The sequence below is a fragment of the Ranitomeya variabilis genome, chromosome 6 (assembly GCF_051348905.1).
Source record: "Ranitomeya variabilis isolate aRanVar5 chromosome 6, aRanVar5.hap1, whole genome shotgun sequence".
Classification (NCBI taxonomy): Eukaryota; Metazoa; Chordata; class Amphibia; order Anura; family Dendrobatidae; genus Ranitomeya; species Ranitomeya variabilis.
Window position 1 is genome coordinate 16,047,264 of NC_135237.1, and position 12,563 is coordinate 16,059,826.

Genomic DNA, 12,563 nt, shown 5'->3' on the forward strand with positions numbered 1-12,563 from the left:
AATGAGCGCCCCCTGGTCTTATGTATGTTCTCATTCACTGACAGCAAGCGGAGAGCTTGAGAATTATGAAAACTTTAACTAAAGCATATTAGGAAGTTAGAAATCTTTTTTTTCCTTTATTACCCTGAAGCTGTTGTCTGGGATTAGAGGGACGGCTCAGTTTCTTCTCTTCCACTTTCACTTTCTCCTTTCTTGAGAATTCCCCGTCCCCGGGGCTTTCCCAGAAACCAGGTGGCTTCCTCCATTATATAGGACAGATGTCCGCTGGTCGGAGAGGATCCCTGTGAGGCAGCTGCCCCCTCGTCAGTCACTGACTGCCCCCTGGTGATAAATATACGAGAACCTCCACCTATAGAGAGTCCTGACCACTGCTCCGGGGACGGCACCTGCAACTGCCGGGTACGTAGACTTCTATAAGATGCATGACCAGACGGTGATTGGGGTTAGGGGTCAGACCACAGATGGGGCACAATGCCCACCGGTGGCCGCAGCCCACTCAAGCCCGCTCACGGGCCTGAGATGTAAGGGGCCACAGCTGGCTCCAAAGCTGAAAACAGCTTCTGTCACAATCACAGAAAGGGGCCCACGTGCTGCTTTTATACAGGGGTCTTCTTGAGTCTATGTCCACCACTGATGAAGCTGCATTGTTTAGTATGATGGACCACCAAAGACATCAATGGAATCTGAGAGCCCCTTTAAATTCCTATCTTTGAGACACTGCATAGTGGTGTATATAAGGCGAGGGGCCCCAAAGGAAAGATGCCGCCCCCCTGGTCCTTGTTTATATGGCCTGAGACGTGTGGGATGAAACATTACATCTTCTCAATACCGGACCCTCGTTGTAGAGGATAACGCTCCGGAGGAACCCAGGACAGCTCCTGTCAGATCTCACGTTCTGTGTCTTGTTCCAGGATTACGAGAAGCTTTGGATCACAGCTGATTAGTGAAGACCTCCATGACCATGACGAACATCGGAAGGTGCTGGTGGATCGCGGCTCTTCTGGTGATGGCCGTGGGGGCAGATGTCCCAGTGGATTCTCTGACAGACACTGAGAATAAGGCGGTCGACCTGGTCAGAAAGGATTTCCACAACAAAAACATGAACAAAAACGCGTTTCAGGTGACCAGAATACTGAGCAATGTCAACCAGGTAAGTGGTGGCCATAGGGGCGGAGAGGGGGCAGAGGGTCTCAGTCCCGGGGCCGTCCTGTAAGACATCGATATAACTAAGGAGATAACTAATATTTACTGATGACTGGTGGGAATAGTCATTATCTGGGATTTTCTGTCATCTCCTGGATTCTGGAGAGTTTTCTACCAGCTTCGTCTTCATTGTCCACAGAGCTCTGGAGACATTTCTATCATTATTTCTTCCACTTTCAGAAACTTTCAGAATTGACTTTTGTCAAAGTAAAATTCACAATGAAACGGACAAATTGCAAGAACCACAAGTGGATGAACGAGGACTGCGCCCCCATAATGAGAGCCAAGGTGAGGGGGTAATATAGCTATACCGCACACGCCGAACACAGGCCACACACACCGGACACAGGCCGCACACGCCAGACACAGGCCGCACACGCCGGACACAGGCTGCACACGCCGGACACAGGCCGCACACGCCGGACACAGGCCGCACACGCCGGACACAGGCCGCACACGCCGGACACAGGCCGCACACGCCGGACACAGGCCACACACGCCGGACACAGGCCGCACACGCCGGACACAGGCCGCACACGTCGGACACAGGCCGCACACCCCGGATACAGGACGCACACAACGGACACAGGCCGCTCACGCCGGACACAGGCTGCACAGGCCAGACACAGGCCGCACATAGGCCAGACACGCCGGACACAGGCAGGACACGCCGGACACAGGCCGCACACGTCGGACACAGGCCGCACACCCCGGATACAGGCCGCACACACCGGACACAGGCCGCTCACGCCGGACACAGGCCGCACACGTCGGACACAGGCCGCACACCCCGGATACAGGCCGCACACACCGGACACAGGCCGCTCACGCCGGACACAGGCCGCTCACACCGGATACAGGACGCACACAACGGACACAGGCCGCTCACGCCGGACACAGGCTGCACACGCCAGACACAGGCCGCACATAGGCCAGACACGCCGGACACAGGCAGGACACGCCGGACACAGGACCCACACATTGGTCGCACACCAGACACAGGCTGCACACGGGTTGTATGTGTGTAAATGTGAGTGTATATACTGTACATTTGTCTATGTGTGTGTGTACTGTATATGTGTACTGTATGCTGGTATATGTGAGTGTGTATACTGTATATGTGTACTGTGTGGGGGTATATGTGACTGTGTGTACTGTATGTGAGTGTGAGTGTGTGTACTGTATGTGGGTATATGTGAGTGTATGTACTGTATGTGAGTGTGTACTGTGAGTGTGTGTGAGTGTGTATACTGTATGTGAGTGTGTGTACTGTATGTATTTGAGTGTATATACTGTATGTGTGTACTGTATGTGAGTGTGTGTACTGTATGTGTGTGTAAGTGTGTGTACTGTATGTGAGTGTATGTACTGTATATGAGTGTGTGTACTGTATGTGTGTGTAAGTGTGTGTACTGTATGTGAGTGTGTGTACTGTATGTGTATGTATACTGTGTGTGTACTGTAAGTGTGTATATATGTGTACTGTATTTGTGCTATTGAGTGTATATATATTGTATATGGAGGTGGCTGCTCCTGGTATGCACCTATTCAGACTATCTTGGATGTGCCAGTCAATTTTTCGTTATTTGCTAGTTAGCTTACTGACCGAGCACTCCGCCCTCCACCATGTGGTGATTGTAATTACAGCAGGTTCCTACCTCCCCATAAATGCAGAATTCACTGAGAGCGGTGTCCACATTCACACAGGAAGTCAGATATTAGCCTAAGGCCGGGGTCACACTTGTGAGTTCAATGCAAGAAACTCGCACATCAAGTCCCATCACAGCCGCCAGCACAAGGGACCGGAGCGTGCGGCTGTATGTATTTCTATGCAGCTGAACGCTCCGGTCCGAGTGCCGGCAGCAGCGCCGGGTATTGATGGGCGAGGCTCTCATCACACTCGCAAGTGTGACCCCGGCCTAAGAGAGGTATCACACACGTAGGGACCCATCAGTTTTTGGACCACCTTGACATTGGTTGATGGGCAGGCAAAAAATTTTGTGCAAAGCGTCTCATATTTTTCCTAATATTCATAAGCCGTATTCATATCTCATATATTTCACATTGACAGGCTTTAGCCCAATAGAGTGCATCCCTTTATGTATATTGTACAGACATTAGTGTACGGTCGTCTCTGTGTTTGTAGCCGTATACAGCTTTGCACACAGACTTCCCTCTGCTCTTTGCTTTCATATGGTATGTTCATCCAGCTCTCCTACATGAAGTGCACATAATACATCACCCAGCTTTGCACACAGACTTCCCTCTGCTCTTTGCTTTCATATGGTATGCCTTTCAGCTAACCCCCGCTTGCCCTGTGTTATTTATGACATTGTTTACTTAGGCTTGATTGTATGCATCTGGTCCACCCTTAATTCTCTGACCAAGATGAGCAGAGACCACTCCTCTCTGCTCCACACCTGAACGCACTTAGTTTTCCATATATTGCATAGCACAAGTCTGCATAGACTTCAGTCTGCAGTGTGATTTCTAGAAGTGTGTTCTAAAAGTGTGGATTACATTAGAATTAAAACCTGAATTGGAACTGAAGGAAACTGAAGGTAACTGGCCTGACACTGCAAACAATGTTTCTGTTTGTTGTCACTTTCACCCCTATAATCTTTCACTTTCTGCTACCTCCCCCAATCCCCACACCAAGAAAGGAACTGTTCATCTCCTCTTCAATCCTCCCCATCCATCTCACCTCCTCCTCAGAACTGTTCCTTAACATACAATCCTCTGTCTCAAAGCACAGACAGCCCCCTCACGCCCTCTCCTGCTCCCACCTGCTAACACTATCCCTGCTCCTTCTCACTGCTGGTGATATCTCTCCAAATCCTGGTCCTCCTCACCACATTCCCACAGTCATTTCTACCTCCCATCCACGCTCCATCACAAACTTCCGTAACCTCTCTAACCTTATACCCATTCGCCCAGCCCCCGCTTCCCCAGTCCCACTAACAGGAGCTCTGTGGAACGCTCGCTCTGTCTGTAACAAGCTTTCCTACATCCATGATCTCTTTGTTACTACCAAACTTTCCTTCCTCGCCATCACCGAAACCTGGCTCACCCCTTCTGACACAGCCTCTCCTGCTGCACTCTCTTACGGTGGCTTCCACCTTTCTCACACACCCCGCCCCAGCAGCAAGCATGGCGGAGGAGTTGGTTTTCTCCTGTCAGATAACTGCTCCTTCACCCCAATCCCACTGCCACCCTCTGTTACCCTCCCTTCCTTTGAGGTGCACTCTGTGCGCATCTACTCCCCCTCCAACCTCCAACTGGCTGTCATTTACCGCCCCCCAGGGCCAGCCACCATCTTCTTTGACCACTTCACCACCTGGCTACTTCATTTCCTTTCTGCAGACATCCCCACTATCATCATGGGCGATTTCAACATCCCCATTGACACTTCCCTCTCAGCTGCCACTAAACTTCTATCTCTCTCTTCCTCCTTCGGCCTCACTCAATGGTCTTCTGCAGCCACTCACAAAGATGGTCACACACTGGACCTCATCTTCACCCGCCTCTGCTCCCTATCTAACCTCTCTAACTCACCTCTTCCTCTCTCTGACCACAACCTTCTCACATTCTCATCTCTCTCCACTCCATGTCTAGAGTCCCCACCCCACAAACTTTCACACCCTCGCAGAAATCTTAAACATCTTGACCTACATTCATTCTCTGAATCCCTCCTACCTCTCACTGACATAAGTTCCATACACAATGCGGATGACGCTGCCGCTCTATATAACACCACAATAGCTGTAGCTTTGGAATCTGCTGCCCCACTTACACATACCAAAGCTCGCAAAATCAACAGACAGCCCTGGCACACCAGCCTGACCAAGGAACTGAGGCGAGCTTCCAGGGCTGCTGAGCGCAGATGGAAAAGATCCCACTCCAACGACCACTTAATCGCATTCAAACAGTCCCTCACTACTTTCAAGACCGCACTCGCCACAGCTAAACAAACCTACTTCTCATCTCTCATATCCTCCCTGTCTCACAACCCTAAACAGTTATTCAACACCTTCAATTCTCTCCTCCGTCCCCCAGCACCTCCTCTCTCCCCACTTATCTCTGCTGAAGACTTTGCCTCATTCTTCAAGCAGAAGATTGATAACATCAGAGACAGTTTTGGTCAACAAGCCCCAGAGCCCTTCCTCCCAACTTCCCTACCCTCCACCTCCAAAACCAACTACTCCACCATTACAGAAGATCAACTCGCCACTCTACTCTCAAGATCGCATCTCACCACCTGTGCACTTGACCCGCTCCCATCCCACCTCATCCCAAACCTCACCACAATCTTCATCCCAACCCTAACCCATCTCATCAACCTATCACTAACAACTGGTGTTTTCCCCTCAAGCTTTAAACATGCCTCCATCACACCTATCCTCAAAAAGCCCTCTCTTGACCCATCCTCTGTATCTAGCTATCGCCCTATATCACTTCTCCCCTATGCCTCAAAACTACTGGAACAACACGTCTACATTGAACTGTCCTCCCATCTCTCTTCTTGCTCCCTCTTTGACCGCTTACAATCTGGCTTCCGGTCACACCATTCCACTGAAACTGCCCTAACTAAGGTCACCAATGACCTCTTAACTGCCAAGAGCAAGCGACACTACTCTGTCCTCCTCCTCCTCGACCTGTCGGCTGCCTTTGACACAGTGGACCATTCCCTATTATTACAGACCCTCTCATCCCTTGGCATCACAGACTTGGCCCTATCCTGGATCTCATCATACCTAACAGACCGGACATTCAGCGTCTCCCACTCACACACCACCTCCTCACCTCGCCCCCTATCTGTCGGAGTCCCACAAGGTTCAGTCCTTGGGCCCCTGCTCTTCTCCATTTACACCTTTGGCCTGGGACAGCTCATAGAATCTCATGGCTTTCAGTATCACCTCTATGCTGATGACACACAGATCTACATCTCTGGACCAGATATCACCTCCCTACTAACCAGAATCCCTCAATGTCTGTCCACTATTTCATCCTTCTTCTCCGCTAGATTTCTGAAACTTAACATGGACAAAACAGAATTCATCATCTTTCCCCCATCTCACGTGACCCCCCCAACGAACCTATCCATTACAGTAAATGGCTGCCCACTCTCCCCAGTCCCACAAGCTCGCTGCCTCGGGGTAATCCTTGACGCTGATCTCTCCTTCAAACCACATATCCAAGCCCTTTCCACTTCCTGCCGACTTCAACTCAAAAATATTGCACGAATCCGTTCATTCCTCAACCAAGAATCTGCAAAAACCCTAGTCCATGCCCTCATCATCTCTCGCCTTGACTACTGCAACCTTCTGCTCTGTGGCCTCCCCTCAAACACTCTCGCACCCCTCCAATCTATTCTAAACTCTGCTGCCCGACTAATCCACCTGTCCCCCCGCTATTCTCCGGCCTCTCCCCTCTGTCAATCCCTTCACTGGCTCCCCATTGCCCAGAGACTCCAGTACAAAACCCTAACCATGACGTACAAAGCCATCCACAACCTGTCTCCTCCATACATCTGTGACCTCGTCTCCCGGTACTTACCTGCACGCAACCTCCGATCCTCACAAGATCTCCTTCTCTACTCCCCTCTTATCTCCTCTTCCCACAATCGCATACAAGATTTCTCTCGCGTATCACCCCTACTCTGGAACCCTCTACCACAACACATCAGACTCTCGCCCACCATCGAAACCTTCAAAAAGAATCTGAAGACCCACCTCTTCCGACAAGCCTACAACCTGCAGTAACCACCGATCGACCAAACCGCTGCATGACCAGCTCTACCCTCACCTACTGTATTCTCACCCATCCCTTGTAGATTGTGAGCCTTCGCGGGCAGGGTCCTCTCTCCTACTGTACCAGTTATGACTTGTATTGTTCAAGATTATTGTACTTGTTATTATGTATACCCCTCCTCACTTGTAAAGCGCCATGGAATAAATGGCGCTATAACAATAAATAATAATAATAATAATATGTGTATTTTATATGTACATTCAAAAATAAATACATAGAGGCGGGTGGTCTCCAGCCACGTACCTATATACATTGTACATTGTGTCTCCACAGAAGACGTACAACTGCCTCGGATGCTTCCTATTTAATCCCAGCGGGAATCTACTAAAGACGGGATATCAGAAGTGCGTGCGCCAAGGTCGTGCTAACAAGGTGAGTGACTCTGTGACCCTAATCTACACACTGACCACATAAATCCTGACAAGTACGAGATCTTCACTCCAGCTTCTGATAATCCAGAAACTCCATTAATCCAGCACCGATCTAAAGCACAGCACTTTCTATGATAATCCAAAATACCTGATAATCTGACAACTACAACCCCTGGCAAAAATGATGGAATCACCGGCCTTGGAGGATGTTCATTCAGTTGTTTAATTGTGTAGAAAAAAAGCCGATCACAGACATGGCACAAAACTAAAGTCATTTAAATGGCAACTTTCTGGCTTTAAGAAACACTAAATGAAATCAAGAACAAAAAATGTGGTAGTCAGTAATGGATACTTTTTTAGAACAAGAATAGGGGAAAACTTATGGACTCACTGAATTATGTGGGAAAAAATGATGGAGTCATGAAAAACAAACAAACAAACCCTCCAACCCGTCACTAGTACTTTGTTGCACCACCTCTGGCTTTTCTAACAGCTTGCAGTCTCTGAGGCCTGGACTTAATGAGGGTCACACAGGACTCTTCACCAATCCGGCTCCTTTCTCTGATTGCTGTTGCCAGATCAGCTTTGCAGGTTGGAGCCTTGTCATGGACCATTTTTTTCAACTTCCACAAAAGATTCTCAATTGGATTGAGATCCGGACTATTTGCAGCCATGACATTGACCTTATGTGTCTTTTTTCCAGGAATGTTTGCACAGTTTTTGCTCTATGGCAGGACGCATTATCATCTTGAAAAATGATTTCCTCATCCCCAAACATCCTATCAATGGATGGGATAAGAAAAGTGTCCAAAATATCAACATAAACTTGTGCATTTATTGAAGATGTAATGACAGCCATCTCCCCAGTGCCTTTACCTGACATGCAGCCCCATATCATCAATGACGGTGGAAATTCACATGTTCTCTTCAGGCAGTCATCTTTATAAATCTCATTGGAACGGCACCAAACAAAAGTTCCAGCATCATCACCTTGCCCAATGCAGATTCGCTATTCATCACTGAATATGACTTTCATCCAGTCATCCACTGTCCACGATTGCTTTTCCTTAGCCCAGTGTAACCTTGTTTTTTCTGTTTAGGTGTTAATGATGGCTTTCCTTTAGCTTTTCTGTATGTTAATCCCATTTCCTTTAGGCGGTTTCTTACAGTTCAGTCACAGACATTGACTCCAGTTTCCTCCCATTCATTCCTCCTTTGTTTTGTTGTGCATTTCCTGTCTTGGAGACATATTGCTTTAAGTTTCCGGTCTTGACGCTTTGATCTCTTCCTTGGTCTACCAGTATGTTTGCCTTTAACAACCTTCCCATGTTGTTTGTATTTGCTCCAGATTTTAGACACAGCTGACTGTGAACAACCAGCATCTTTTGCAACATTGCGTGATGCTTTACCCTTGTTTAAGAGATTGAGAATCCTCTCCTTTGTTTCAATTGACATCTCTCGTGTTGGAGCCATGATTTATGTCAGTCCACTTGGTGCAACAGCTCTCCAAGGTGTGACCACTGCTTTTTAGATGGACTAAAGAGCAGATCTAATTTAATGCAGGTATTAGTTTTGGGAATTGAAATTTAGTGGGTGATTCCATAATTTTTTCCCACATATTTGAGTTAGTCCATAAGTTTTCCCCTTTGCTTGTTCTAAAAAAGTAACCATTACTAACTACCACCTTTTTTTTCTTTATTTTTTTTAGTGTTTCTTAAAACCGGAAAGTTGCCATTTGAAATTACTTTAGTTTTGTGCCATGTCTGTGATCTGCTTCTTTTAAAAACAAAAAAATAAACAACTGAATGAACATCCTCCAAGGTTTGTGATTCCATAATTTTTGCCAGGGGTTGTAATTTGCACGTGAATAGAATGAACTGAGTTTGGATAATTTGTGTCTTTGTAGGAAAAAGTGAAAAAAGAGCGTCGCGAGGCGTGTGCCGAACTGACAGACATCCACGTTGTAGGAGGCTACAGCTTCCAGAGGTGAGACCCCTCCTGGGATGGAGGAGGAGAAGGACAGTTCACATATGATAAAATCTGGTCACTGGGGAACTGAACCACTGGACACCAGGGACCGGGGAACTGAACCACTGGACACCAGGGACCGGGGAACTGAACCACTGGACACCAGGGACCGGGGAACTGAACCACTGGACACCAGGGACCGGGGAACTGAACCACTGGACACCAGGGACCGAGGAATTAAACCACTGGACACCAGGGACTGGGGAACTGAACCACTGGACAACAAGGACTGGGGAACTAAACCACTGGACACCAGGGACTGGGGAACTAAACCACTGGACACCAGGGACTGAGGAATTAAACCACTGGACACCAGGGACTGGGGAACTGAACCACTGGACAACAGGGACTGGGGAACTAAACCACTGGACACCAGGGACTGGGGAACTAAACCACTGGACACCAGGGACTGGGGAACTGAACCACTGGACACCAGGGACTGGGGAACTAAAACACTGAACACCAGGGACTGGAACACTAAACCTCTGGACACCAGGGACTGGGGAACTAAACCACTGGACATCAGGGACTGGGGAACTAAACCACTGGACATCAGGCACTGGGGAACTCAACCACTGGACACCAGGCACTGAGGAACTAAACCACTGGAGACCAGGGACTAGGGAACTAAACCACTGGACACCAAGGACTGGGTCGTTAAACCACTAAACATTAGAGACTGGGATACTAAACCAGTAGACACCATTGACTGGGACATTAAACCACTAGACACCAGGAAAAGGGGCACTGAACCTCTGGACACCAGGGACTGGGACACTAAATTACAAGACATTAGAGACTGGGATACAAAACCACTAAACACCAGGGACTCGGACATTAAACAACTATACACCAGAGACTGGAGCACAGAACCAGTAGACAACAGAGACAAGGGCACTAAACATTAGAGACTAAGATATTAAACCACTAGCCACCAGGATCTGGACTCTAAACCACTAGATACCAGGAAATGGGACACTAAACCACTAAACACCACGAACTGGGGCACTGAACCACTGGACACCAGGAACTGGGACACTAAACCACTAGACACCAGGGTCTGGACTCTAAACCACTAGATACCAGGGACTGGACACTAAACCACTAGACACCAGGGTCTGGACTCTAAACCACTAGACACCAGGGACTGGATATTAAACCACTGTACACCAGGGGCTGGGACACTAAATGGCTAGACTTTAGAGACTGGATACTAAACCACTGGACATGGAGCACTAATGATCATACGAGTGATGATTGGGATGATAATGGCGCCTCTGTCTCTTTGTCTCTGGTTTCAGGGCCCCTCAGGGACAGTATGAAGATTAGCTTCTCCTCCACATTAGGATGTATGTCTGACTCCTCATATAATGGGACATTTATTCCCGCGCTCTCACCATTATATTCTCCTGTGAGATAACATTTATGGACATTATGTGAGGAGGAGCAGAGACCACAGAGCTGATAACGGCAGATAATAGCATGACATCAGGAGGGCAGGGAGAATGCGGACATAAAGGAGGTGACAGAAGATGTGGCCAGCGAGCATGGTGGAACCAACATCGTGACGTTTATGTCTCGTCCTCGTCTTCGCCTGGGACTCGCTCACAGACATGGACTCCTGCATACGGGCTCCCCCTGAATATTCTTCTGTCATGTAAATTGTGAGGTCTGCGAGACCCCGAAAATTATCTGTACAGTAAAATATCAATAAAGAACATTGTAAATAACTGACAAATATAGAAAAAGGAGGAACTTCTGCATCTCCGTAGCTTTATCTATGGGGCCATCCATCGCTCTCTTCAGCCTGGGCTTCTCGGATAATATTACAGGATGTAACTCAGGATCAGTAATGTAATGTATGTACTGTAAGAGTCATGTCGGTCTGGTAGTCGGGGGCAGGTATATCTCGCCCAGGTGTTTGTCCTATGTGAATTAGGCCGCTCAGTATCTTCAGGATACCGAGGGGTTAATAAGTGCAGGAATAAAGGCTGACCAGCTGGAGGTTTCAGGTGTCAGCCTGGGGCACACAGAATGCCTGTCTGTGTGAGACAAACGTGAGTGTGAGCTGTGCTCAAGGACTGTGTAATGTTAGCTGGGAGGGAGAAGCCCCCCCAGTTGTTAGATAGCAACATATTTGTTTAGTTAGCGCCGGACAGGCTAGGATTTATTTTTATGTTTTGTTTTCTGTATTTGCTTTCACGTTAATAAACCTGACCTGAGGTCAGTCAACTTGGAAACCTGCTGTCGCCTCAGAGTTCAATGCACAAACCACGTGACCTTTGACCCCAGCAAAGGCGATCCCGGAGTGTTTTGTCACAGTACACAGTGACTGCACCAGCAGAATAGTGAGTGCAGCTCTGGGGTATAATACAGGATGTAACTCAGGATCAGTAATGTAATGTATGTACACAGTGACTGCACCAGCAGAATAGTGAGTGCAGCTCTGGGGTATAATACAGGATGTAACTCAAGATCAGTAATGTAATGTATGTACACAGTGACTGCACCAGCAGAATAGTGAGTGCAGCTCTGGGGTATAATACAGGATGTAACTCAGGATCAGTAATGTAATGTATGTACACAGTGACTGCACCAGCAGAATAGTGAGTGCAGCTCTGGGGTATAATACAGGAGGTAACTCGGGATCAGTAATGTAATGTACACAGTGACTGCACCAGCAGAATAGTGAGTGCAGCTCTGGGGTATAATACAGGATGTAACTCAGGATCAGTAATGTAATGTATGTACACAGTGACTGCACCAGCAGAATAGTGAGTGCAGCTCTGGGGTATAATACAGGATGTAACTCAGGATCAGTAATGTAATGTATGTACACAGTGACTGCATCAGCAGAATAGTGAGTGCAGCTCTGGAGTATAATACAGGATGTAACTCAGGATCAGTAATGTAATGTATGTACACAGTGACTGCACCAGCAGAATAGTGAGTGCAGCTCTGGGGTATAATACAGGATGTAACTCAGGATTGTTGAGGAGAGCCATAAGATCAAATACTTAATTAACCTCAACACATAAGGTAATTGAGAGAAATAACCCATAACATGTATTGTTTAACCTTACATAAGTTTTCCTCAGACAAAGTAAGACACTTAAGATGGCTGCCATCTCCTATACCAGAGCCATGCGG

General features: G+C 47.8%; 1 protein-coding gene across 2 annotated transcripts; it reads left to right on the forward strand.

Annotated features, from left to right (window-relative positions):
* Window positions 1-229: 229 nt before the first annotated feature.
* On the forward strand, window positions 230-11,650 carry LOC143781350 (retinoic acid receptor responder protein 2-like). Of its 2 annotated transcripts, none has more exons than XM_077267909.1 (6): window positions 230-399; window positions 912-1,150; window positions 1,384-1,491; window positions 7,288-7,386; window positions 9,292-9,371; window positions 10,715-11,650. In XM_077267909.1, the coding sequence occupies exons 2-6, from the start codon at window positions 956-958 to the stop codon at window positions 10,740-10,742; spliced, it is 510 nt and encodes a 169-aa protein (XP_077124024.1). In that variant the 5' UTR covers window positions 230-399; window positions 912-955; the 3' UTR covers window positions 10,743-11,650. The 2 variants fall into 2 exon arrangements, with proteins under 2 accessions (XP_077124024.1, XP_077124023.1); XM_077267908.1 differs by having other exon boundaries at window positions 262-399; window positions 7,291-7,386; window positions 10,715-10,879.
* The last annotated feature ends 913 nt before the right edge of the window (window positions 11,651-12,563 follow it).

What these genes read in the sequence shown, in the direction of transcription:
- LOC143781350 (XM_077267909.1), top strand. Translation starts at nt 956, where the DNA reads ATGACCATGACGAACATCGGAAGGTGCTGGTGGATCGCGGCTCTTCTG. An exon ending in GCCAAGGTCGTGCTAACAAG is followed by an intron (nt 7,387 to 9,291) that starts GTGAGTGACTCT and finishes GTGTCTTTGTAG; the next exon opens with GAAAAAGTGAAAAAAGAGCG. An exon ending in GGAGGCTACAGCTTCCAGAG is followed by an intron (nt 9,372 to 10,714) that starts GTGAGACCCCTC and finishes CTCTGGTTTCAG; the next exon opens with GGCCCCTCAGGGACAGTATG.